At 36.8% G+C, this 27,956-nt stretch overlaps 1 protein-coding gene across 1 annotated transcript in view; it reads left to right on the forward strand.

The window, feature by feature from the left end:
- The window catches only part of mnd (L-type amino acid transporter minidiscs), a 173,444-nt gene that overhangs the window by 109,037 nt on the left and 36,451 nt on the right, over positions 1-27,956 (forward strand). Inside the window, exons 3-5 of the mRNA XM_081761057.1 lie at positions 20,365-20,590; positions 26,195-26,239; positions 27,231-27,354. Of these exons, the coding sequence (XP_081617183.1) occupies positions 20,365-20,590; positions 26,195-26,239; positions 27,231-27,354 (395 nt within the window). The remainder of the gene's footprint in view (positions 1-20,364; positions 20,591-26,194; positions 26,240-27,230; positions 27,355-27,956) is intronic.

The raw sequence follows: 27,956 nt of genomic DNA on the forward strand, positions 1-27,956 counted from the left end.
GCAAGTATGAGACGGCAACGTTTGAGAACTAATTTAGTTGGTGTGGTATATAAAATTAAGAATATTTTTTGGGCTCTCGGAAATCTTTTCTTTTAAATAACAAGAATACTTAATTTTAGGAAGTAATTATAGAATGCGCACTATTGTGTGCAGGACATTCTAGGGCATAGTGGGTACAGGATTTTCTTTCGTCTAGATTCTAAAAAAAGATATTATTTGGGTAGCATTTTCCAATGAAAATATCACATGTATATGCAAATCACTCAGGAGTTCTCCAAAAATAAAAATAAAAAATAAAATAAAAATCCTGAGAACAGAGTGTACTACAGATTGTTCGTTATTTCTTTGTATCCATATCAAAAAGGATAATGCATTGAAAATAAACTGTTTCCAAGCAATGCATTGTGCTGTGAAGTTTGAGGGGAGAACAAAGATGTCCCGTATTCTCATGAAAAATAAATAGGACAGCCTTAATATTTCCTTGATGCTTACCCAGGAAATTGAGAAAATAAAAATAATTCCACTGGAAATAAATTGCTTCCCCATATGTAGGAAGAGACGCACTCTTATCGTTTATTTATACCTTTTTGTGACTGAAGCATAAACACGAACTGTTATGTTTTAAACTCACGTCAAATAATCAGTCTGTTTCGTTCACAAGGGTGGTTTGGTGTTGCTAGAATGATAATCTGGTTGGACAGAGACAGTGAGGCAGTGAAGTGTGGAGTTGAGCTTAAAATTAAATGAGTTTGTGAATCTTGAGTGTTTGGGAATATTGTGTGTCTTGTGAGTGTGTACGAAAATAAAAGCTCTTGTATTTCTTATTTTCCCTATACTCATAGACCTACGTGTTTGGAAGTGTGTGTGTGTGTGTGTGTAATTGTGTAAGTCACAGTGGATATTCTAACAAAGGAACAACGTGCCGATTTGCACACAGTTCTTAGTAGGAAGTAGGTTACAAAAACGCGGAGAAAGGCGTTTGCACGGTGGGGTGTGAAAATAAGCAATACCCAAATTCTTCATCTTTGCAAACAGTTTCGGAATAACTGTTTTTAGAAAGGAACATCTTTCTCAGCGACAACGAAAGGCAGGACCACCTGTAAGGATCTCTACCGAGGATACTAAACGCAAAGTGGTTCGTTCTGTGCTTAGTTCACCAAGAAAATAAATCCGTTGCTGGATTGTTGCACCCAACGTTGAAAGAAGTTTGCTGAGTAGGATATTGCGTGTGCTTGAGGTTGAGGCGTACAGTATGAAGATTATAAATAAATTATATGATGATTATTTCGGTGCCAGAATTTTATTTTGTAACTGGTTGATAGACAAATTAAATGAAAATCCCATATTTTTATTTCAACTTATGTCAGATGAAGCTTTAAAAAAAATGGAAGAGTGTCTTCGTCACATGAACGGTTCTTGGGACCCAGTCCACCGGCGGAAAGAATTGAACGCTGTGCAGATCAAAGGGGTATTATGGTGTGGATGGGACTAACAGCAACTGGTGTAATAGGGCCGTTTTTCTTCGAAGGAAACGTTAATAAACTTACATACCAAAATATATTGCGAGAATTTCTTTTGCATGAACTTGATCCCTTAAATCTTGATCCACACAATGATATGTGGTTTCAACAGGATGGTGCTCCAGCACATCGTACTAGGGCAACATTGCAAATTTTAAGAGGAAGGTTTGGAAACCGTTTAATAAGTATAGTTTCTGATGTTGAGTGACCAGCTGGAAGTCCTGATCTAACCCCATGCGACTTCTTTCGATGGGGCTTTCTTAAGCAACAAGTTTATAAAACTCCTTCAGTAACACTTGAAGAGCTTCGACGATCGATACAGCGTGCCGTTGAACAAATAACTCCAGACACTCTTGAAAAAATCTTCACAAAGACACTTATACACAGAATGAACTTAAGTTTAGCACATCACGGAGATCACGTGGAATAAATTGCAAAGTATTAAAAAGATTTACAGTCTACAAGGACGTCAGTGTTTGTTGTAGAGGTAAGACAATATTTCAAATATTTCTGTGCAATAAATAGCTATTAATATGTTTCAATAAGAAAAAAAAAACATTTCGAATGCAGTTTTGCAAGGCTAAATAATTAACAAAAGGTGGGACTCATACTATGTTCAATTCATTATTTTAAACATCACAGAAACATATTTACCATTGCCTGCAGCATCTGAATTACAAAATTAGGCTTCCTCACCTTATGGCAGTATTAACCTTTTCATTATGGTCATGTACACCCATTGGAAGGACATATCTGTATATGTTCCATGGAAGCTCAAATCCGTATTTAAAACGTCACAGTTTTATACTTGCTAACACATCAAACATGAAATTTTAACTGCGTGACCTTTGACCTTTTATGACATTGTTGACCTTTTTGCTATGCCCATACACACTAATTCGAAGGACCTTTACGCATGTTTTCTGTAGTAGTTCAATGCATTTTTCAAACGTCTCAGTTTCATACTTGCTAACACATCAAACATGAAATTTTACCTGCGTGACCTTTGACCTTTTACGATATTGTTGACCTCTCACACACACCAATTCGAAGATCCTTTCTGCATGTGTCCAGTGGAAACTCAAATCCTTATTTCACCATCGCAGTTTCATACTTGTTAACACTTCAAACATGAAATTTTAACTGCGTGACCTTTGACCTTTTATGACATTGTTGACCTTTTTCCTATGCCCATATACACCAATTCGAAGGACCTTTATGCATGTGTTCCATGGTAGCTCAAATCATTTTTCAAACGCCACAGTTTCATAGTTGCTAACACATCAAACATGAAATTTTAACTGCGTGACCTTTGACCTCTTATGATGACCTTTTCCCTATGCCCATACACACTCGTTGGAAGGATCTTTATGCATGTGTTCTATGGCACTTCAAAGCATTATTTCCAATGTCACAGTTTCTTATTTGTTAACACATCAACTATGACATTTTAACTACGTGACCTTTGACCTCTGATGATATTGCTGACCTCTTCGTTTTGCTAAAAGGGATGTTCAGTAGATCCTTTGTGCATATGTTTTTTAACATTATCTTCAACTGAATTAGTTGTGTACAATAAGCTGTTGAAAAGGTAGCTTTTTCTTCAAAGGTCACAGATGACCTGCTAGAGGTCACCGGGTCACGATTGCCCAAATTTCTCGTTATCACATTGTTTCGGATCAGAATTTATGTCGATATACCAATTTTTGCTACCGAAGATGGATATTCAAAAAAATGGCATGTGAGACTACTATTTAACATTGAAATCCCATAAGGAAAAAATTGTATTTTGACCTTTGACCCTGTAACTCCGCAAACAATAATACCCGCGATCTCGTTTTGCTATCAAACAAATCTTCTGACCTTCCTCTAAATTACCTGCAAATTTCACAGTTCTATCTTTTACCAGTTCTGAGTACTATGAAATTAAAGTTTACACACGAATTATGTGTGTGTGTGTGACTGTGACTGTGACTGTAATAAAATAATGTTATTCGTGCCTTTACATGTACTTTTTTTTTTTTACGGATATGCACTTATTTATTATTTATTGTGCACTTATTTATTGTGTACGTTTTGGCACTACCATATCATATACTTACGAGCCGCCACTGCACCGCATACCGCCTCACTTCGACCACTGGAGTGCATTGTTCCAAAATCTGAACGAAGTGAGAAGTCTGTAATTCCAATTTTGTATGAGAGTCCTCTTGAGTCACTTCTTGTTTCATTGCCCTTGCTCTTATAATCTATTATGACCTGAAAAATTGTAAGTACCTCTGCAATATATTTTGTGAGGGCTTTACAACTTCTGGTTTGTACTCCACTCCACCTAGTTTCTGACTTATTTTAGTCATTCCAGCGTTTTGTTCAGTACTTTGTTGAACAAGCTACGAGGTGCGGTGACCTGGTTCAATAAACATACACACACAAAAAATTACCATCAGTGTGTCCTATTTTGCTACATTTGTGCCCACCAAATTGAGTGAGTGATTGCCACATTTACAAACATTAAGATTCTCTGTTTTTCATAATTCTTTGATTAACACCTCTTCTATGTCCTGACATATCAGCATCGTTGTAGCGAAACTGGAACCAACAATTTCTTATGTCATTTTCTTCAGTCTCTAGCTGCTTTTAAGGTGGAATTAACCAAACTTTCTGCATCCTTGTGCTTTGTTTATAAAGCCAGGAAAGATTCCTCTACATATCTTACTACTGCTGACATCTGCTTTTGGTGTGCCACATCAGAAGTAGTTAAACATCATATCACTTCACTTATTTTACGGATGCTTTCCAGTACCTTATACCGAACAACGAATGTCATTAGGTAGATGAATTCATTCTGAATACTGAACTAAAGAATATATCAATCCATAACATTTGCTGCGTGAAATAGGCATTTTTCAGAATAGAATCGAAAACGGAAAGCAATTTCAGTACAGCTAGGACATTACTCTAGTTTTTAGTCTGAAGTGATTGTCTGGGGCCCATAGAAGTACAGTAAGTTCTGTATGACTAAGAATTTTCCTCAAAAAGAAACCTCTTCAGTAGATCATATCACTTTCGTTTCCCCTTGAAATCTCAGTTTGAAGTTCTACATAAGTAACTACTCGGTTTACAAGTATACTTTTCATTTCTTCTTCTTGAGTGAAGAAAAGAGGATGTATTCTTACATTTTGATAAGCACATCCTTTCAGATGATTTTCAATGGTTAGATCCTGTTTTATGATATAATGCACACTTACGATTTAATGACGAAAGAAAGAGGAGGCAAGAAAAAGGTTTTCAGAAAGAGAGTGTAGGAGCAAACAGCAAAGACATCTATCCCATGCTCCGCATGCGTACAGCTTGCTCTGACGGGCGGTTTCATAGGCAAGTTATAAAATGTTTGCAAGCTTCAATGAGGATAGTGTAATTGAAACAGAGATGTTGCACGAGGGGAAGACAAAAGGTCCTCCAAACGAATTCATCTGAAAGACGGTTTGATTTTAGTACGTTAAAAAAAAAAAAAAAAAAAAAAAAAAAACAACTTGAAAAGGTAATCCCTCCCTCCCGCAAAACAATTTGTTTGCTAAAACATTGAGTTCAAACCTTTAAATAAAAGATTATTATTATTATTATTATTATTATTATTATAAAATAAAGACGAGAAAGGAAACTGAGGAAAAGATAAGTAATAATAAAGACAAAATTGGTTTTGAATGTTTAGCACAGTCAATAAAAGATTGGACAAACTGCTACGCGAAGCATTTCTGTGAATTGTGGGGCGCTTTTAGTATGGGAAACAGGTGGCGAGCTTTCAGTTAACAAGAATGTACACATTCAAATCCAAATGTGTCACAGGTGGAGCTAATCAATCATGTGTAATCAATCACGGGCGCCGAAGTAAAGGGGCGCAAAATTCATGAGAGAAAATAAAAGAGAAAGAAAAAAATGGAATATTTAGATCAACAGCAGTATTTTTCAATCTATTTAATTTGACCAGGATTAGAAAATGTATGTGCACATATATAAAATGGAAGGAAAAAGTAATAAAAAGTGTTCAAAATCAAGGATAAGCAGGATTTATATTTGAAAATTTTCTTACGTTTTACGTCAACCATGGTGGCGCTTCGTGGCTGGTCTGTTGACCTCATTTGTATGTAGGGGGGCACCGTCATATACTCTCGCCCCGTGCGCTGATTTTCCACGGCACAACACTGGGTATACTTGTGAAGTAGCAACAAGGTCAATCAGAGCGAATGGTACCGCTACTGTCGATGATAGCAAACGAACGATTATTTATAATTTTTTTTTGTAATTGTCACTATTACTTCAATTTCATATTTACAATATATTGAAAATTCTGCAATATAATCAGCTTTTTAAAGAAAAAATAAATCTCAGGAGACGATAGATATCATTGAGCTAAATCAACTGATATATATCAGTGTAACAGCTCATGTGTAACTTTGGAAAAAATCAATAAGAACTTTTTGTAAATCTAAAAATTGATGCTGTACAAGAATAACGCCATCTATTAAGTTGAAACATAATGAAGTATACTCTTATCAACTTCATTATGACGCTAGCAAGACAACAGTACCCAGTATGGTTAATGACATAAAGCGAAAGTTATCACCAACTGTTAAACTTTAATTTCTGTTGAAATAAAGTGTATTCCAAAAGTAAGGCGGTCAGACGTCCCATTTTATTCCCTTTCCTTCAACCGTTGTCCCGTTTCTGTTCTGATTCTCAAGCAGGACGCGTAAATGTTAGGACAATTAAAGGAAGATATGTTATTATTTTAATAACAAAAAATCTCGAGTAAAAATATTTAAAAAAAAAGTGTTGGAAAAGATTGTACAGTCCACAGCAAAAAACCTGCAACATGAGCATGTAAGTTGATTGTGAAACGACGTCGTCTTTTGCTCCAAAATAAGTGTGCAGGGGAGGACGCCGAAGTTTCTCCTGTCGTGATTCGTGCCACTTAAGCGTTGTGTTAATTCCCTGGGCTGTTAGGCGTAGTTTCACAATAAACTTACATGCTAATGTTGCAGGTTTTTGGCTGCGGACTGTACAATATCTACGTTCCTTCATCTTCATTCAAATATAACAATTTTCCTTTCATTATGATCACAACTATTATATATCCACTATTATAAAAAATACATATCCAATAATGTCTTGTAAAATACTTTACAATATCTGCGTTCCTTTCTCTGTTGAATCAAATGTTAACAGAACTTTTTTTCCACGTACCTTTTTGTTTGTTTGTTTTTATTGTTCTGACAACTACTCTCTGTTCCAAATGACAAGTTAAAAGAGCAGTAGAAAACTGTTTCTGAAGTAGCATGTTTTATACTGCAGAGAGGCGATGACGAAAAATTGATTAAAATATTCACACTTTTACAGAACGATACTATGTTTTCGAAAGCTTGAAATTTCTCTGACTAATAGAGAAATTCTGAGAATTCCGCAACTTTTCTAGAAATTTCAAATTCCCTGACTTTTCCAGGATGTCCCGCTCACTCGCCACCATGTATTGCCAGTTATTCAGCTAATGCGTTCCTCGTAAGATTGGAGTGGAGAGGAAACAATGAGAAGGGCGCATGCCGACAACCTGTGTTCAAGTTTGCGTATCATTGGCTACTGCTTATTTAACTTGTCATTTAGAACAGACAGTAAAACACACGTCAATAATTTCCACAAATATTTACAAAAGCAACACTCCATTCCCCCCCTTCTCATAAGAAAGAGTAACCAAATGCTTGGTATGGCTTTTTATTTTTAACGCTGATTCTTCTTTTTCTCCTTTCTTTGTTTCATCCTTCCTTAATATTTTTCATTTCGGGTCTCGAGGGGGGGTCCGGACACCCTGGGCTACATGCCTGTTGCTTGATTTCTCCTAACAGTGACGCACATGGTAGTTGTAACGGGTGAGATGAAAGAAAATATTAACAATATTAAACTAGTTTTAAACACTCTTCATTCAGAAGTTTACTATTAAAGTTAAGTTAGAATTTGAGTGAATAGTGAATGTTCGAACAACTGGATTTGTAACTTCTCATTCGTTGAAGGATTGGAGTCTGTAGTTAACAGTGTGAGGCGTCGAAGGCAGTGATAAGTACGTTCGTGAACTTGTCCCTCCACCACCACATAAAATTAGTCTCAATCGTTAGTGCATCTTAGTGCACCAATCCTTATCGTTAGTGCTTCATTAGTGTAGGTGCTACAAGTAAAAAAACCTTACGGGGTAAGTTCACGCTGCCCCCCCCCACACTTCAAGCACTTGGCCCCCAAAAGTTTACTTGCAGCATCTACACTAATGAAGTACAAACTTTAGGAGTTGGTGCACTGAGAAGCACTAACGATAGCATTAAAATAGATCATAAGTGCTTTTGAATTTGGCGGGAGTTTGGCGCAATGAAATTCCCCATGTATTCTTATGGAAGTTTCGTGACATTTAATTGACCATATCTACACTAATAGTGAAGCACTACCGAAACATTAATGTTTTCTAGAAGTACTAACGAATGACACTATTTTTTCGTTAGTGCTTGAAGTGAAGGGGGTCAGCGTGTACTTACCCCCTACCATTGTTTTGGCTCTAGACCCTAGGGATGCGCACGAAACGAGTCGAGATTTAAGCCTGTCTCGACTCGTCTAGAGAAAATGTTGTCTTGACTCGAAAATATATTTGTCTCGATTCGACAGTTTCTGTATCGACTAGACTCAAATTTATCTTGTCAAAAAATGCCACTACCGTTCGGAAACATGGTCGTCATGAAGTTGTGTACATAGTTTGCAAGCAGTGTGTGGTACGCCTCGGGCGTCATGGTGACTTGCTCGAGCTCCACTAGACACATGTATGGTCTCGTGAATATACCCAGAGCACAATTAAGCCGCCGCCAGCTTGTCTCCGTGTCGCAATACAGGTGTCAAGGAGCTGTTCCCTTGGAACACGACGGATTCACACCCTCACATCATCATGATGATGAAGATGGTATCGGGATTCATCAGATAATGCAACGCCCTGCCAGTGCACTAAGGTCCAGTGTCGATGGTCATGTGCTCATTTCCGTCGTAGATGTCGTGGTGTTCACACATGGATGAGTAATCGGCTGCGAAGGCTCGTCGTTAGGAGTGTTTGGCGCACTGTGTTCAGACCAAGGGTCTTATAAAACAGAGGATCTGCCCTTACAACAAAATCTTGAAGCCATACGTCAGTTTCGCCACCCCTACTCTGCCCACTCCGCCCAATAGGATCGCAATGTTTTGAGCCAACAATCATGGCGGAAACGAAAGTAGCCAATCAGACGATGGCGGAAACGAAAGTAGCCAACCAGACGTACCGATGCTCGGTTGTTTGTTAGCTTCATTTATTTTATAGGATGAAGATACATATGGGCAGATCCTCTATTTTATAAGATCCTTGATTCTGACGCACTTGTATTTTGCCCGGCATTAAAGTCTGATGTTATTTCCGCCACAGTTCGCTGCCTGTCCTGTTTAATCAGTCTGCGCAGCCTATGACGTTCGACATTTGTAATGAGGTGGGGGGCGCCCAACCCCTCGACGTTTGGACATCGTTTACCCCTTGGTTTCGCCACTTGTTGAAGACACCACAGCACTCCTCGAGCACCCGACAAGTCCTGAAGTTTCCGAAATTCTCGTGCCGAGTCTTTGAGTCATTACAACCTGCCTTCGGTCAAACTCAGATAGATCGCGCGCCTTCTCCATTCTACACACGGCTAGCACTTTCCTAATAACTGAATTGAGCTGAAAATTAAATCTTGATCTCGAAAGATTAACTATTAAGTTTATGCGTTCTGTGCCTTTCTAAAGTAATAAATGCTGGAGTTGGTTTCAAGGCTGTTTCTGAGTGAATACTTTCTTCAAAATTATTTTAAAAATTATGGAAAGATTTTAAAGACAGAGTAGAGTCGAGATTTTTACGAGCAGTTTCGACTCGACTCGAAAATTCGAGTCGAGAAATAAGTTTGTCTCGACTCGTCTCGAATTTTACAAAGTGTGTGTCGACTAGCGCGCATCCCTACTAGAACCTACATTAATGACACACCAACGTTAGGAATTAATAAGCTAAGAAACACTAACGATGCATCAACGAATGGCACTAATTTTTTGTTAGTGCTTGAAGTGCGGGGGGCGTGAACTTGCCCCTCAGTTTTTTACTTGTAACACATACACTAATGAAGCACTAACGTTAGGGGTTGCTGCACTAAGAAGCACTAACGATTAAAACTAATTTTATCATTAGTGCGTCATATGAGGGGAGGGAGTTTACGGACGTGTGGTAAGCTTTGGGTATAGATACCACAAGGATCCTGGTGATCTAAAAATACAGTCGGAAAAGTGTAAATAAGGAAAACATTGAATATTGCGGTTCTACTTAATACTCTCACATGTTTGTTTTTATCAGATAAATTCTGAGATGGCAACTTAATTATAGAATATTATCGCTTAGATAAAAATATGATGGATATAGAGTAAATGCATATCAAATTAACCAATAATGTCAAAACATATTTACAAAAAAAAGAAAAATGTGTACAGGTTAGTACTGTGTTGAATTACAGCCATTTAGGATTGGAGGCGCGTAAGCCACTGTTGAAATTTGCAAAGGTTTGCTTTAAATTCCGTCATTTTTGAAGATTATTTTTTAAAAACCTGAAATAGAAATGTGCAATATTAAATGTCTAGTGCATATTTAAGCCTACTATGTTGCAAATACATTTTATATTTTTTTAAAAAATGTTAATACTTAAAGTTTGAAAAACGTAAATTGTAATCTTTGAAATTAAAATTTTAAAGAATTAAATAAGGCTCATCATTAATTTATTTCTAGATATAGGCTTCGTGGTACGTCTATAAATGTTTTGATATCTGTCTCATCTTTTCTTTATTGATCTTCAAAATTGCTATTTTTCGAAAATTGGCTATGTTCAACCTAAATTGGTGAAGTTTTCAAACTTTAATTTTCAACAAGTTTTTAAAAGGTATTTGTTGTTTAATAGGTTCAAATATGCACTAGAACCAAAATGTTACACATTTCATTCTCTTTCAAATATTCTTCTAAAATCGATATCTTCAAAAAATAGCGGAACTACAAAGTTTTCCACAAATCTTTCATTAACTGCAAAATTGTCTTACATGCCTATACAAAATGGCCACATGAAAGAAAAGTCATCCTAAAAAGAATTAATGAATGCTTGCTTTCTTCTCTCTAAATATAGCTCAACTTTGTATACAAAAATTTAATAATAATGGGCATTATGCAGAGTCGTTCTGACACGTGATTAGTACCATACTAAAGTGTTCGACTAACATATGTTTCCTGAAGTAGTTAGGCCTTTAGTATGATGCTAATCATACTCCAAAACGACTCTGCATAAGGCGGAATAAATTTTGTCAGCAATATTTTAATCTGAAATTGGGTGATTTTTAAATAGACTGATCATATATCTTATATATATAAAAGAGAACGCACAAATCCTTTGTTCCCTCATCACGCTAATACGGCTGAACCAATTTCTTTCATTTTTGGGGGGTTATTAGGATTTGGACCCTAGATGGTTTTTATCATATCACTTTAATTTTTAATTACCAGTGTCTTGAGATAATTGACCATTCAAGTGTCCATAACGTACAAATCCTTTGTTAGTTCATCATAGGTATAAAAATAAACGTATGTATATGCAACCCGCATGACCGTGTCACTCGGCGGGTTAACATAAATGACAGGCGATATAATGTTAACATTTACTGCAATCTACTATGGTTTTTATCATATCACTTGAAAGCGAAAAAGTAAAAATTATCTAAATAACAAAGTTTATTGCGTTCTGGGGTGACCGCAGCGAAGCGGGGCGGGTTAACATAAATGACAGGCGATATAATGTTAACATTTACTGCAATCTTCTATGGTTTTTATCATATCACTTGAAAGCGAAAAAGTAAAAATTATCTAAGTAACAACGTTTATTGCGTTCCGGGGTGACCGCAGCGAAGCGGGGTGAACGCTGCTAGTATCTGATATAGTAGTATACAGTACTGTTTTTTTAACGTCCACCATTATGTGTCAAGGCTAAGGGAGACAAAGGATGAACGAAATGATGGAGAAAAGAGTGAGAAGTAATGGGACCACCCCGAAAAAACTCATACACGCGTTGTTCACCACAAAAGCCCCTTGACGAGAGTTGGGATAGTATAATCGTAGTTCGTATTTGTTCTTTCTAGAAGTCTTCATTGCAGCCTGATTTAAATGTGTGCTCTTAAACACTTCAGCGGAGGATAGGAAATAGGTTGTGAACAGCAAGTCTAAATGCGGGTAGGAAACAATCCCGATATAATATATTGTAAATTATTCAAATTAAACTTTTAGCTTTCTCAACTTTTAGATATTCCTACTCTCTATTCGAGCTGTCAGAATTTCAGAAAAAAAAATAAAGCAATGTGTATTTGTCAAGCTTTCTTTGACTGTAACGTTTGCAGAATAAATTTTAAATCTACGTCTCGTGAGGAAACGACTGCTATTTATGCAACCCAACCTACAGATCTGAGGTGAGGGTAAAATACGTTCGTAGGATATCTTCTGTAAAAAGACTTCCTATAATGGATAGTTGGAATGACTATAAAAATGGAAATGATTTAGGCACTAGCACAGAAGCAGATCTAAAGGTAGACCTAGCCTTAAGGTCAAAATTTAAATGGGATAAAACCGCTCATATGGCATTTATCATATCCATATGGATAAAATTATACTGACACGTGTGTATAGCTTTTCTTTGACCAAATCTGGGATCCGTGGCTTTCTCTGGATATACGTAAACGAACTTAGATGGTATTACAGAGCCCTGCATGGGCCAGGCGCGCCCGGTTCGGCCCGGTCCTGCCCGTTTCAAATTGGCCCGGGCCCTAACAGGGTCGGGCACATTCCGGGCCGAACCGCCCCGGCCCGGCTTGGCCCGGACACACTGAAAGACGGATCGGAAACTGTTAGCCTATGCTAATCGTAATGTATTTGGGAAACTGACTCTTTATTCAAGACTGCAAAGTACTGTGATACTACTACTATTACTACTTCTACTATTACTACTACGACCACTGCTAATACTACTAAAACTGCTACGACTTCGCGTCAGAGTTGACATGTCTGGTGGTACCGAATTTACCTCCTAAGTACAGAAAAAAAGGAGAAATACTAGTTATTTTGGCAGGTCTGCGTAGAATAGGAACCGATGCTTGAACGAGGGACAACGGTGGCTCATTAGGAAAAGCACTCACGTCTGGTGCTAGAGGTCGTCTGATCAATCCGTGCTCGTGGTTTGTGAGCTTTGTGGTGGACAAACACCGTGTGCGTGGGAGTTTCCGGGGTGGTCCCGCTTCCTTCCACTGTTTTCATTCCACCAATTCATCCTATCATCATCCAACCGCTCATACGGCTTCATCCTGAGCCGTAGTTACCTAAACAACGTATGATAAAGTCAAGTACTTGACCCACTAAGTAAGATTTGGTACGCTACCATTAGACAAGGAAGCCAAAACCGTGAACTGGCGTGCTCATAAGATCAGCGCAATTTGTAGTAATGTTCAATTAGCAAGGGAAATACCAAATGGTGTTATATGTTCCTGTATTGTTTATAGTATGATACCACAAATATAACAAAATATAATGATCAAATAAATCACCAAGACGCCAGGGTCGATTAGGTGTTCCTGGAACGGTGGCTCAATGGTTGGGCGTTCACCTCTGGTGCATGGGGTCCCTGGTTCGATCCCAGCTCTCGCCAAGTGAAGTTTGTGGTGGACAAACACCGTGTGGGTGGGGGGTTCTCGGCGTTCTCCCGTTTCCTCCCACTTTATCCATTCACCATTTCTCCTTTAGCCTAGCCGGCATAACTGCCGGATGTAAAACTCAAAGATTTCATTTTCATTGCTTTGTTTTCGTATTACTAGTAATAGCAGTAGTGGTATTCGCTGTCGTATTAGTATAGTAATGAGTAGTAGCAGTAGTGGTAGTAATAATAGTAGTAGCAGTGGCAGCAATAGTGGAATTAGCACTAGCATTCGTAATCGTAATAGTCATAGTATTATTAGCAGTAGTAGTTGTAGTATTAGTATCACATATGGTGTAGGAGTTTTACATATCTTCTCTGTTACTCGTAACGCACTAATGAGTGTAGTATAAGACTTTTACGTCCATGAGCTGTATTATTGTACCTAGGTAGAATAAATATGGCTGGACAGAGCAAGCACAGATAACACATGGACAGAATAGGGATATAGAAAACAAACCTTGGGTAACCTTTCACACAATTTTCCCATTCCAGAAGAACAAATAGACATTGCAATATTATGACGACATATTTCTTATTTTCCATTGCATATTGAAGGATTGACTTGACTTATCAGACTTGGTTGTTCTCAGGCCGGTTACGCCCGGCCCGTTTGTGCCCGGCTCGAGATTCGGGCCGGGCCGGGCACAGATACAGTCTTCGGGCCTGAGTTTGTAGGGCTCTGATTACAATAAGTAAATAAATAAATTCTACAATATTAAATGAATTGAGTTTAATGAAAGAAAATGTCTAAAGCTGAGACGCATACCAATCGATAGATTACACTGGATAGAACAGAATATGAGTTAGTGTTAAAACTCATGCGTACCTAGGTAGTTTTCGATAAAACAGAAAAACCGACTGAACAAACTGAAAACATGGAATTCGTGTAAATTTTTTTTGTCTTCGCGAATTCTGTCGAAGTATTTGAAACTTAATATACGCAAAACGATACTTGTGCCTACAGGTAGGACGCAGTCTGAAAGTATTTGAAAACAAAATGCTGAGGCGATAATTTAGGCCCAAGTGGGACGGAAATTGAGAATATCGGAAGCTTCATAACGAGAGACTGCCTAATTTATACAATTCACTAAACGTCGTTAGTGCCATTAACTCTAGGAAGCTCAAATAGGCAGGGATTATAGTCAGAATGGAAGAAAGTAAAAACGATTTTAAAACTTTAAGCTGGAAACTTAATCGGGAAAAAAGACCATTAGGAAGGTTTAGGCACGAATGGAAAGACAATATTAAGATGGATCTCGCAGAAATTGGAATACAAAATAGAAACTGGATCCAGTTGACTAAAGACAGAAGTCAGTGGAGAGCTTTCATGATCACAACTGGATTACACTGAACTTTCGGGTTCCATAGACAAAATAGATAGTAAAAACTATAATCTTTTGTTTCGTACATACACAAAGTACACTATTGATTTCGATGTTAAGTTGATACTCAGTAGCGTACACAGAAATGCATTAAGGGAACCAAAGTTCAAGCACTCATTCATATATCCTTTCAGGACAAGTGTGATTTACCTCCATTGTGTACACGTTTGATGATGCTTCTTAAATCGTATGCTAAAAAAGTTATACCTTACTTGAGCTTTAAGTAGAGATGGTAAATGAGATTCACAGTTCACATTCACAAAAGTCACCGCCCACAGATTTGCCTTTCATTCTTTCGGCCGTCCCCTCTGATGGCTTTATCTATTCTCTCAGGATGCGCTCTTTCTTTTAATGGGCAATTACACTTGTAAGTGGGGTCAGATGTAAAGTGTATGGACAGAAATGTTGTGAAACATGGTGGTCAAGTTTGCTCTTACCATACTACAAAACGTTCTGTTAAAATATTCTACGTTAATCATTCTGGCCAAATTATCTTGCGTGGAAACAAATCTTTGTATCCAATATCACTCAAAAAATTCCGAAAATCAAATCCAGGGCGAGCTATTAATGATTGGTAGATTTGTACTATTTCTTAAGGGGAAAAAATTAAAAAAAAAATATACGTTGATTGCCAGTTCACAGTGCTACTTATTTCACTTATATCTCCATGGCTCTAACGTTAAATGATAATCTTATGATTTCTCTATATGCTACACTCATTTCTGTGAAGAAGAAACAAACTATTAAACCACAGTGAATGGTAAACATCTAGTTTGTATCTGACTTTAAGTTCCGGTGTAGAAGAAATACTGTGCTAAAGACAGTAAAGAGGATCACGCGAACGTACATTTATGAATGAATGAATGAATGAATGAATGGGATATGGATAGTCACCGTTAAAGTCATTGTTACCCATTATGATGTTAACGGATTTTGACCCCATTGACGAACTCGGTCGAGATGGTGTCTGCAAAAAATATCAAGAATTCGCTTTCATTCAAGAGTTAGCTTATCGTGTAGAGTAGCGTACGGACGTACGTACTAACATTACAATCTTTAAGACCCTTTAGCGCAAAGTTTCTCAACCTGGAGGTCGCGACCCGTAGGGGGGTCACAAGAGGGTTTCATGAGGTCGCGAAGATAAACGGAAGAGATAAATATAATTAGAATCTAATACCGGAAAATATTTTTAAATATTATTTTGAATTTTGTTTTGATAGACACATTTTTTATTTTTTATATACTATTAAAAACAACAAAAAATAGGTCTATTAAAACATTTTCAACAGGTACAGGGTTGTTTAGAAATCAATTTAAATGAAAGAGGTAGATATTAAACTAATAAGAACTGCATATTGAAATACCAAAAAAATACAAATGCAACAAAACCTGCATTTTGAAATAAAATTGAAAGCTAATGAGATACCTGAGTATGATGTGATTTCACTAGTGCGGCAATGTCCGGTTCAGTCTTCGTGACGCACATTATCAACTCATTTAAAATACTTAATCACTTTTTAACAACTGTCCAAATTTTTAAACCAAAATTAGAAATCACTTTATTTTTTTTAACCATGTGATCCAAAATTAAGGAAGTTATAAAGTTTTAAAATTCTCAAACGACCTCCATCCATTTTGAAACAGTATCACGGATCGGATTCGATATTTGTAATATGAATGAACTAATCCATTCGCTTTTAGGGAAGTTACTGTACCCACTATATACAAGAAATGGATTCTACTATTATAGAAATAGATGGATATCGTGAGATCTCCGCAATAGGTACATTAAAAATCCCACACAAGCTTATTACAAACTAGAAATTATAAGAGGGTCGCTGGCAAGAGGATGTGATAAAATGAGAGTTGTAATAGGAATATGGTTAAAAACCACTGCTCTAGCGTGATCTTAATAGATGATGATGATGATAAAGCCGGTCGTGAATATGCTTAAACGAACTATCACAATTCATCCATCCGACATATTTCAGTTGTTGCCGCTTAAGGTAGAACCTTTCATCTATTTGGAACACGTGTATATATATATATATATATATATAAAATATAAAAACAAAACATGACATGTTAATATCCTTGCCATGGCAACTCCCAGAACTTTTCTACAGACTGACAAATATGTATGGATACCAAAGAGTACTTACTAGCTTAATAATCTACATTATAGTTTTTTTTTTTAAAGGTACAAGGACAGAACTGATCTTCATACGTTTAATATTTTCTTCAGAGCTAAGAGGTTAGCGTCCTCTCTTTGGCGCGAGGGGCTTTCATTCGATACCCGAAATAAATGTCGTTCTACAGTATAATTAGCGTTTAACGATCAAAAAAATTCCTAAAAAAGAGACTATAGTATACCAATCGATAGGTAATATTAAGCTAAACAAAATGTCAGTATAAAAGGTCATGCGTAGTTTCCGAGAAAATCGATTTTTTTTTTCTTTCGTAAATCTAAAATTTGTTGTAGTACACTACCGTACCTATTAACATGAAAGAGGTTCTAAAGTATACCTTCATCAGCGTCTTCATTATAACACTAGCAAGATGACAGTGCATGGTATGGTTAATGAAATAAAACCTGACCCATATTTGACTCTTAGACTTCGTGTTGAAAAAAAAAATAGTGGTAGGATTGTATATATGATATGCTCCAGGATAAACTCTCATGTGTAGATTTCGAGAAAATAGAAACTAAATTTTTATGTCGTTAAAAATGTCATTCGTTTGCCAATTCTGATAAAGTTGCTAGTTTTTATTCTGCTTGCATACATTATTTATTTACGTGCTGGGTATATATATATATATATATATATATATATATATATATATATATATATATAATTATTCAAGGACTTATCCTAAGCTTATTTTCAGCTTAGTGCGTAAAAATTGCTATGATAGTATGTGATAAAATTGTAGTAATTGTGATTTATTTTTCCCATAAGTATGCAACCAAATTAACAACACTTATAAATATTACTGTAAAATTACAATGACACACGAACAAGAATTCTCGATCAATATATGACAAGGCGTAACACAAGAAATTCAAATGCAAGTAACAGGACTGTTAATTAAGCCTGCCACACGTCCCGTAAAATAAACCCGAGTGTCTCGGTCCCCGTCAATTTAGTCGGGACAGGCAAATGTCTCGTATTTTAGTCCCGTCCCATTTCTGTCGTCAATATTAGCAGGATGTAACGTTTAGTATTTAAGAAACGAAACTTGTATTTCGTACAATATATGAGTAAAATTTCAGGTACTAATTTTCTTTGTGTGGAATTTATTATTATTATTGTAAAAATATTTAATTTTCTTGAGTTATTTCAGAACACGCACTATTGTGTCTGTGTAGGACACTAAGTTCATGATTTTTTTCGTGTGCTAGATTCTTTAATAGCATCTTATTTGGTTAGCATTTTCAAATAAAATCTCATGTAAATGCAAAACACTCATGAGAGAGTTCTCAATAAGTATAAAATTTCCTGATAACAGATTGCACTACAGTTTGTTCATTACTTCTTTTTATCCATTTCAAATAATGGAATGAAAATGTTTCCGAAAAGTGTGTTGTAAAGTTTTATTTTTTTTTGCGGGAGGGGGGGGGCGGAATCGAAGGTGTCCCGTATTGTCATGAGGAAAATATGGCAGGCTTATAGTGTTAATAATCTTTTTTGAAAAAAATATTAATCGTAGAAGACAAGGCAATACATTAATTTAACAGCAATGAAATGACAGAGCGCTTGCCGATGTTTCAGTACAATTTCTTTGAAAACTCTTGGAATGCAGAGAAAGAATTTTATAGATTTCATTTTGTACTTTGAAACTTTACAAGGTCTTAAGAAGTACCAATATAACTCTGCCTTGTAGACTCTCTTTCAAGTACAAGAAAACGTAATTACCCTCATTCTAGTATTTTTTGCTATGGACGCTCTTTCTTTAGAAGAGGCAACAACCACACAGAGTGAAGTTTGATTTACTGAAAAAACAAAATTATAAACAATTATAAGTGTATTGCCACACGAGGCAGTGTTAAATCCTGTCTTCCCACCCTCCCTGGCAGTCGAATTGGAAAGTGACAATGTCGTGATTAAACCTAACGCGCCTTGACAAGATAATAAGCTCTACTTCCCTCTAGGAGTGAGTCCAGCGAGGAGGCAGGGTTCACTCGACAGAAAACAAAAACCCGCGGGAGAATCATATATCAGCTTTCACATTTTAAACGTCAACAAACAACACGCTTAAAAATGTATATCGCATTACCTTCTGTTTCTCGCTGTAAATGTCACCACAGCTTGAAGCAGCGTAATTACTAACTCCGTATAGGAAAGATAAGAATTCGTTTGTACGAGTAATTTATTTTATACGTTTGCAAACTCCTGAAAATTTTAATTATGGTGCCAGATTGGCTTCAATTTTTATGTTCAGACGTTTAAATCAATCGACAGAACATGACATTATGTTTTAGGAACTTGTAATGATGTTTAAAAATATATTTCGAAGAATGTTGTATTCTTTCCCCTTTAGGTGAAGATGTAGATAGCCATTTTACATAGACTTGCTCAGGCTCGCATATTTAGATAGGGCTCGCTCTCACTACCCGTAGTGGGGCTCGTGCTCACTACCCTCAATCGCTGGGGCTTGTGTTAACTGACTCTTTATCTTCCAGTGGCTAGGGCTCATGCTTGTGGACTCTTTACCCTTAGTAGCTGGGGCTCATGCTCTTTCACGCTTTTTCCCTCAATGGCTCTGGCGTGGCTTGTGCTCACTCGAACTCTCTAATCCTCAGCGGGGCTCGCGCTCATGCTCATTTATCTCAGTGGGACCCACACTCAGCCTCACTTCCCTAAGTTAGGTTCGTGCTCCCTTACTTCATTGGGGTGTGAGCTCATGCGGGCTCGCGCTTACTAAGTTTATTTGGACTCGGGCTTCAGCGGAAGTCCGGGACTCGCGAACACTGTCCTATCGAGTTAGAACATCTGTGGGTGAGGACGAAGGAATTATAGTAGTAGAGTGCTCATAACTACACCTCGGGTGCAAGAAATCCCTAACTCAATCCCAAGATACGAAAAATTGTAGTGAACAACATATTTTCCATGTTTCTTTGGAGTTCTTCAGTTTCCCCCACGATATAATTTCATCAGTTCTTCCATAATATAATTTACTTTCATCTATCATGAGTCCCCTTTAGCCTAAGGAATATAATTGGGACGTAAAACTAATTTCATTCCTTTTCTCCGTAGGTGGAATAGTCATTTTCATACCAGCCTTTAAGTTTGACGTCTAGAAGCCTATCAAAATAGAATATCTGTTTGTATATGAGTACAAGACTTTAGAATTATAAGTTTTTCTTTTTCCTTTTTTTTAAACATAGATATGAATTTATCTTTACACGAAAACTGCATTTAGCTTTACACGGAATTCGAACTCTATTTCACACTTGCCTACTTCAATGATGTCCTCAAGTTTGGACACACTGGCATTTATTATTATTATTATTATTATTTGTATTGGCTTTTTAATTTTTTTTTACCCATTACAGACTTTAAAATTGTGGGCACAAATATGTCTCAGTTGTAATGCTTATGTATATTTACTTTGCAGGTCTCTTAACGGCTATAAATTGTTACAATGTTAAGTGGGCAACAAGAGTTCAAGACATATTTACAGGAACAAAGATTTTGGCTCTTCTGATCATTATTATAGCTGGATTTGTAGTCTTGGGCCAAGGATACACAGAGAATTTTCAAAATGTGTTGGAGAATACGACGACAGACCCTGGATCCATTGCCCTTTCTTTCTATTCTGGACTTTTCTCTTATGCTGGATGGTTAGTACAGCACTTAATATACATATTTGTTTTATGTTATTTCACGTAATGATTTATAAAGTAATGGGTGTCTCAAAAGGATAGGAATTTTGAAACTGAAATGTTGTTAGGAGAATGAACAGTGAAACATAATTTATTCGTGATAATGAATAGTAGAATAAAGTCATTTTAGGCTTTGCCAGGGGGCAAGGCTATCCACATATCTATTCGTAGGGTTTGGTATTGCTCACAAACATTTTCAGAAAATGATCCGCTCACATCTTGAAGATGTCTGAAGCACTTCTGTTGATGCTAGTGGTAGAAGTACCCACGCTTGGATACATTTCTAATTGCGCGTTTCATTCAAATTTGAGTGTTCTGAATCCAATGGAACTTTCTTGATCTTATCCGTTCATAGGGGCTCTAGAAAAATTACCTCAAAGTTAAAATGTAAATAAATATAAATATTACAATTTTGAAATAATTTTTCTCGTGACCCCATGGTAAAATATTTTCGAAAATAGTTCTATTGGATTCAGTTTCCTCTAGTTACAAGTAGAAATTAAGGACAATTAGAAAGTTACCCTAGCGTGGGCATTTTTGGCATGACGGATAATTATTTAGTATATGACAAAAGTTTCTAAGGACACATTCCCGCAGTCATCCAGAAACATATTCAGTCTATATTTGCCCTTTTATCCAACATATTCAGTCTATATCTGCCCTTTTATCAAACATATTCAGTCTATATCTGCTTACATATTTCGCCTTAATTATGCCCTCTTAATCTAAAAGAATGTATTTTGTGCTAATTATTTTAAAATTTTAATCATACTAAGTTCTCATTCATAGTGTTCTTATCCCCATGTAGGCACCCCAGAGAGCAGCTATTGTAATAGTTCTGAAGATGATCCAGATCCTGAAAGCATAACGTTTAAGATTTCAAAATTTCCCCATACGCAGGAGTCATGACAAAGGGATGCCATGACGCAAAGCACGTCATTAAATTTTAGGGAAACGAAAAAGAGATTTATACTAGTTAGTAACTAAAAACTTGTGTTAAATGTACAATGTGTAAAACGCTTTTATTCAGGGCTGCACTGGAAAGGTTATAAAGATTCTGGCTCCCTGACACTTAGGAAATCAGAGTGGAATATGAGAAGTATTAATTGACGTGTACAAACGACTACCTGTGTAGTGAATCCATAATCACAGTCCTTGCATTCGTGTTATTCGTAATAATATTTCTCAACCTGTTCTACTTCAGCTCGTAGTTATAAGTTCGCTGTATCCCTTTTTGAAATACAAGGGAAAGGAACTGGCCACCTTACCCATATATAACTGGCTTAGTGACCCAACCTAGACATGGTGAGGTAAATGAGCTAGAACCTACCTTCAGTCAGAACATAGACCGTGAAGGAGGGAGTCTAGGGAATCAAAACTATTGAGAAAGTTGAAAACTTGATTCTGTTTTAGTGAATGTTTCACAGTTAATAAAGATTTAGGCGGGGGAATAACTATGTAGTCATGGCAAAATCTATTGGGTTGAAGTCATCATGTAAAGACCATTCAACCCTTTCCTGTTTCCAGAGTTTGTAAAATAATTTCATTTGACCAGCACGACCATTGCTTCAGAATGCCTGAAAACAAGTTATCTCCTTTCATAAGAGCTAAATTTTCCGAATAATATGTAAATCGATGGACGATTTTAGTGGAATTTTCTTTAAATTAAACTAGTTTACTTTTAAAGTAGTAAAAACTTTATTGGTCAATTATTGTTGTTTCGTTGTAGTTTAGTCTCTCTTCAGTACCAGCACTTTATGACACATGGACCTACCGTTTATGGTTGAATCCGAACCTCCGTAATGTGTTAAAATTTCAATGCTTTGTTCCGAAATCGAACCCAGTACTCCGTGCCCCGGTCACATGCGTTAGTCAGTAGACCAACGGGGAGATCAATTAGCCAATTAATTCATTGAGTCAATTACTAAACTTATTCACAATGACCACACTTCATAGTGACTACATGGTCACAGCGATCCTTCAAAGTACATTTAGCGGTCGAGGGGAATCTGCTTGTCATCCGTTTAAAACTGCTGTTGAGTAGGTTTTAACACTCTCAAAGCACATTGAGTCGCACTACTACTAATTGGCATGAGAATACAGTCAAGGGTCAGTGCCCTTCATTCAATTTTACTAACCAATTATTTCTCTGTCACCCGGTTACATGTCCTTGAGTGGGTGCTATTTTATATGTGCAAAACTTAGGCAAATAATATCCTTACATCCATTAGTGTCATATTGTATTACTTTCTTGTTGCAGTCTAATTAGCTCGAAACACCACCTAATTGTCTTTCTTCAACAGTGTCGGTCACTGGAACATTAGATCTTGGAAGAATTTCAAATGCTTCCGCGTTAATTTTCCGATTTAAGCGAAACCTATGAGGTTGCCTTTGGTGACATATCTCAATTTTTACGTACAGTGTCTTACATATAATATATTCTATGAATAAAGTTTTAATATATTGTAAGAGATAAACAAATTGCTAAACCTATATTAGTGACATCATATTAGGAGAATGAAATTGAATGTTTAAGGGCAAATTTGAAATGTCTTCCACTTTTATTTTTCTAAATAAAATTTGTCCACATTCTAGCTTACTTGAATCTTCAACAATACCAACACCAACCATTATGATTCCTACAATTTAGTCATTCAAATTTCATCTGAACCTTTCGTTAAATTCTAGTATTATCAATTATTTTTATTTTAATCTTGCATCTGTCATTCAAACTAGATCAGTGCTAAGCGTAGTTTTTGAGGATTAAACTTCTATGTGGATAAATTAAATTTCCTATCAACAGTGTTCTTGCCTTCCATACCTCCCCGAACAAAGATAAATTAAAATGCAATGATATGCTACTCCTGCTTAGGGCACGCCCTTTAGTAAATACTATCCCAGAGGAGTCTCATCCAATTTCGATTCCTCCCCTACCTCCATGGACAAATTATCTAGAAGATAGCCTGAGGATCAAGACACTTAATATATACTAACAAGGAACGTACAGAACAAGGCAGGATCAGATCCGACTCAAACTTCTTCCAGAGGACACATAATAGAAAAGAAGAAAATATACCAAATTGGAGCTGCCCCCATCCAGAAACACCGGAGATATACTCCGCAATATAACGCACCACGCGACAATTTGATATAAGGTAAACGTCGCAAGATACCCGTTTATGTCGAAAACGGAAAGGATGGGCAGCACCAGGATGATATCAAGATATTTGATATGCTATAACACTGACTTAGAGGCCATCTTGAGAGCCGCGATCTTGGATATAGCGTAGGATGTTAAATGAGAAGCGGGGTATGTGATATATCAATGTAAGGTAAAATGCAAAAGGAAAACCAATGATGTAACCACAAAAAAAAAAAAAAGTGTATAATGGTGTGGACGGGACGAAGTGTGGAAAACGTAAGCAAAACAAATGTGCATTCGAAGGACAGAATAATAGGGCAAGACCCCACGACAATTGTACGCGACAAGTAACTGCAACAGTGTCTGTGCATGGAATTGCATCTGCCTTGACAGATTATGCCTTTCGAGGATATTCGGATTCCGTTTGGGACAGTGAAAACCACAGTTGCAACCTGCGATAGGAGCGTTTGTTTGGAGACTAGGACTCTCTCTTATGAAACAGCAATTCAGCAGTTCGCTCTGGAGTGTAGGTGATATCATCTGGGATTGGTGATCAAAAGCACAACCTACCTGGGATTGAAGCCCAATCCTGGACAACGTTTTTTACGTTTCTTCTTCACTTTTATTGCTGTTGTGTGTGAACAAGGGACATTTTGGCCCACGTTTGTTTAAACAACGCTATCTGAAACAAAGTATTACGGATGAGAAAGCCCAGCCATGTTCTAGCTTACATTTTTTTTACAATGAGACGACTCGGATTGTATCTACTTGTTTCACTGGCACATATGGAATGAAGTGAACGTGTCAGCAGGGGTCGGCCAGTGAGAAGTGACAGTGTGTTTGTGGCATACGCAAGCCAAAACGCGCAATATTTTGTGTAGTGAATGTGTCCGCAGCATCGTTCATCTGCAAACACCAATGTAGAGCTGCAACGGCGAACCCTCTCAACGTGGTGTTACTGATGCAAAATGTACTTCCAAAACAAGTGTTCGTCCAATCGACAGAACTGACAGTGGACAAACGACAAGCAACTGAACACATACTGGAGATTTTGAACAACCACTATGTAGCAGAAGTGAATGTGGATGAGACTCTCGAAACCAGTAGACACAATTCGATTTGTTTCATTGTGAGGTAAACTAGCCTTCTCGTAGCAGACTGCAACAACTCACGGGGCTCATCGGGTCAATGCAGAGCCTGCCTATCCGTAATATTGTGACTCTTTGGGACCGTCGCAAAACAGTGTAGCAAACCGCGCAAAAGAAAAGAAACATTTGTAAAGGAATGTAAGCTAGAACATGGCAGGCTCTCATTCGCACACACTTTGTTTCAGATAGGGTTGTTTAAACAAACGTGGGCCGAAATGTCCCTTGTTCACACAAAATAGCAAGAAAATTGAACAAGAAATGTAAAAAACGTTGTCCAGGAGTGGGCTTCAATCCCAGGTAGGTCATGCTTTTGATCACCAATTCAAGATATCTCCTACACTCCGGAGCGAGCTGCCGAATTACTGTTCCGTAAGAGATAGTCCTTTGTAGTTTATGTAGTCTCCAAACGAGCGCTCGTATCGCGGGTTGCAACTGTGGTTTTCACTGTCCCAAACGGAATCCCAATATCCTCGAAAGGCATAATCTGTCAAGACGGATGTACTTCCATGCACAGACACTGTTGCAGTTACTTATCGCATACCATTGTCGTGGGGTCTTACCCTATTATTCTGTCCTTCGAATACACGTTTGTTTTGCCCGAGTCTTCGTCCATACCATTATACATATGTTTTTGGCGGTTATATCGTTGGTTTTCCTTTTGCATTTTACCTTACATTGATATATCACACACCCAGCTTCTCATTTCAACACCCTACGCTATATCCAAGATCGCGGCTCTCAAGATGGCCTCTAAGTCAGTGTTATAGCATATCAAATATCTTGATATCATCCTCGTGCTGCCCATCCTTTCCGTTTTCGACATAAACGGGTATCTTGCGACGTTTACCTTATATCAAATTGTCGCATGGTGCGTTATATTGTGGAGCATATCTTCGGTGGTTCTGGATGGGGGCAGCTGCAATTTGGTATATTTTCTTCTTTTCTATTATGTATCCTCTGGGAGAAGTTTGAGTCGGATCTGATCCTGCCTCGGGTTGTACGTTGCTTGTAAGCAGCATCGAGGATACACTGGATTCGTAATAGAGCTTTTATTTCTGGTATGTAAAATCTTACATTATTCCAGGGCATATGGCTTATATTATTAGTAGTAGTGTTAGTAGTTTCTTCATGTGCCTTCTTGTTCCAAGTGTGTGTTGGACAAAACGTTCTATCAGTGTGCATTAAAATAAAATTTGAATTAGAATGTGTGTTACTTTTAAATCTGAAGCATTACTTAAAAAAAATATAATGCTTGGTTTTCTCTTTTCACAGGAATTATCTGAATTTTGTCACTGAAGAACTGAAGGATCCGTACAGGTATCTCTATTTTAATGAATCTATATTATAAAATTGAAAGTCACTATGTTTATGACTTAATCTCTTGAACCCACCAAACCGATCTCGATCAAAATTCCAACATGGATGAGGTTCGGGCCTGGAATGGATTTTATCATTTCACTTTGGCGGTAGAACTTAGGGGAGGGAGAAATAACAAAATATATACAAAAGTGAAAGTGACTTTGTGACTTAATAACTCTTGAGCCACCCGACCGATCTCAATCAAATTTTCAACTTAGATAAGGTTCGAACCTTGGAAGTTTTTCTTTTTATTATATTACTCACGGTGCAACTTAGGAGAGGGGGAGATATTTTAAAATGATAGAAAATGACCGATATTAGTGTCGAACCTATAGTTTTTGGGGTTGCTGAGAAGAATAATGATACTTTTGATGTTTAAATCCCAATTCAGCCCCGCAAGTTGGGAGAGGACGAGAGATATAAAAATGATAAAAAGTGACCGATATTAGTGTCGAATCCATAGTTTTCAGGATCTTTGAGATGAACAGTGATATTTTCGATCCCATTTAAATCTACACCACTAAAAACAATAACAGCATATTTCACGGGTATCAGACATATGAGATAAGGAGTTGTGCATTTAAAATTTTTATTTTAAATCAGCAAAGTGGGTAATCATGCTAGTACTTAATATTTTCAATTAATCATTTTTTTTTAAAATTTGGGATATTTATTTATTTATTTAGTCAATACAGATAACGGATATCAGTAACAGATACTTTCTTTTTCATTCTTGTATTCAAGTTACAATTTTAAAATTTTGGAATAGTACGAACTGATAAATGGCTAACGAATTTTTATTCTATATCGAAACATTACATAAAACTTTTCAAATTAAACTGACATTAGTATGATACGATGATAGAACTAACCAAGTCTTAGATTTCTCAATAATTTGTATGTTTCTTTTCTTTGATACCAACATATTGATATTTTTAATCTTTTTCAGAAATTTACCCCGAGCTATTTCCATATCAATGCCAGTAGTAACATTAATTTATGTCCTTGCTAACATTGCTTATTTTGTCGTCCTGAGCAAAGACGAACTACTTGCTTCAAGTGCTGTTGCAGTGGTAAGTTTTTAGAATTAGTAATGTCGATTTGTACATTTTTTGAAAGTTTTTTTTTTTTTACCACTTACAAATTTTACTAATGTTGAGTTCTATATTGTCAAGAATATTTTTTTAAAAAAAAATTAATTTAGTGAAAAATTGAATTATACACAGTTTGATTTTGGTTTTTAAATTGTTCTACTAATGTTTATTTTTATAGTTTCACTATATTTTAAATAATATAGATATTCTTTAATGTGAGAGTAATTTTTTACTGACTTTTCCGGGGTGAATTTCGTAATACCAAAATTAGCTTCTTCATCATGGAACATGTAAATCAATGTCAACAAACTCTCATATCATGGAACTTGTAAATCATTGTTATCACACTCATATCAACCGGATACAGCTTTCAATCTTTTCTCAATTTTCTCAATTGATTTTCTCAATTTTCAATAGGATAGTTTGTAACAGTCACAGTGTCATATGGGTAATAAAACCGAGAGAACAAGATACATAGCAAACATTGGTCACAGAGTAGTACGCAAGAATGTATATTCAATAGTTGGGAAGTCATTGAGAAAAAGACCTTTGGGCAGACCATGAAGAAAATTGAGAGCTAA

This window comes from Thermobia domestica, chromosome 1 (assembly GCF_964235325.1).
Source record: "Thermobia domestica chromosome 1, izTheDome1.hap1.1, whole genome shotgun sequence".
Lineage (NCBI taxonomy): Eukaryota > Metazoa > Arthropoda > Insecta > Zygentoma > Lepismatidae > Thermobia > Thermobia domestica.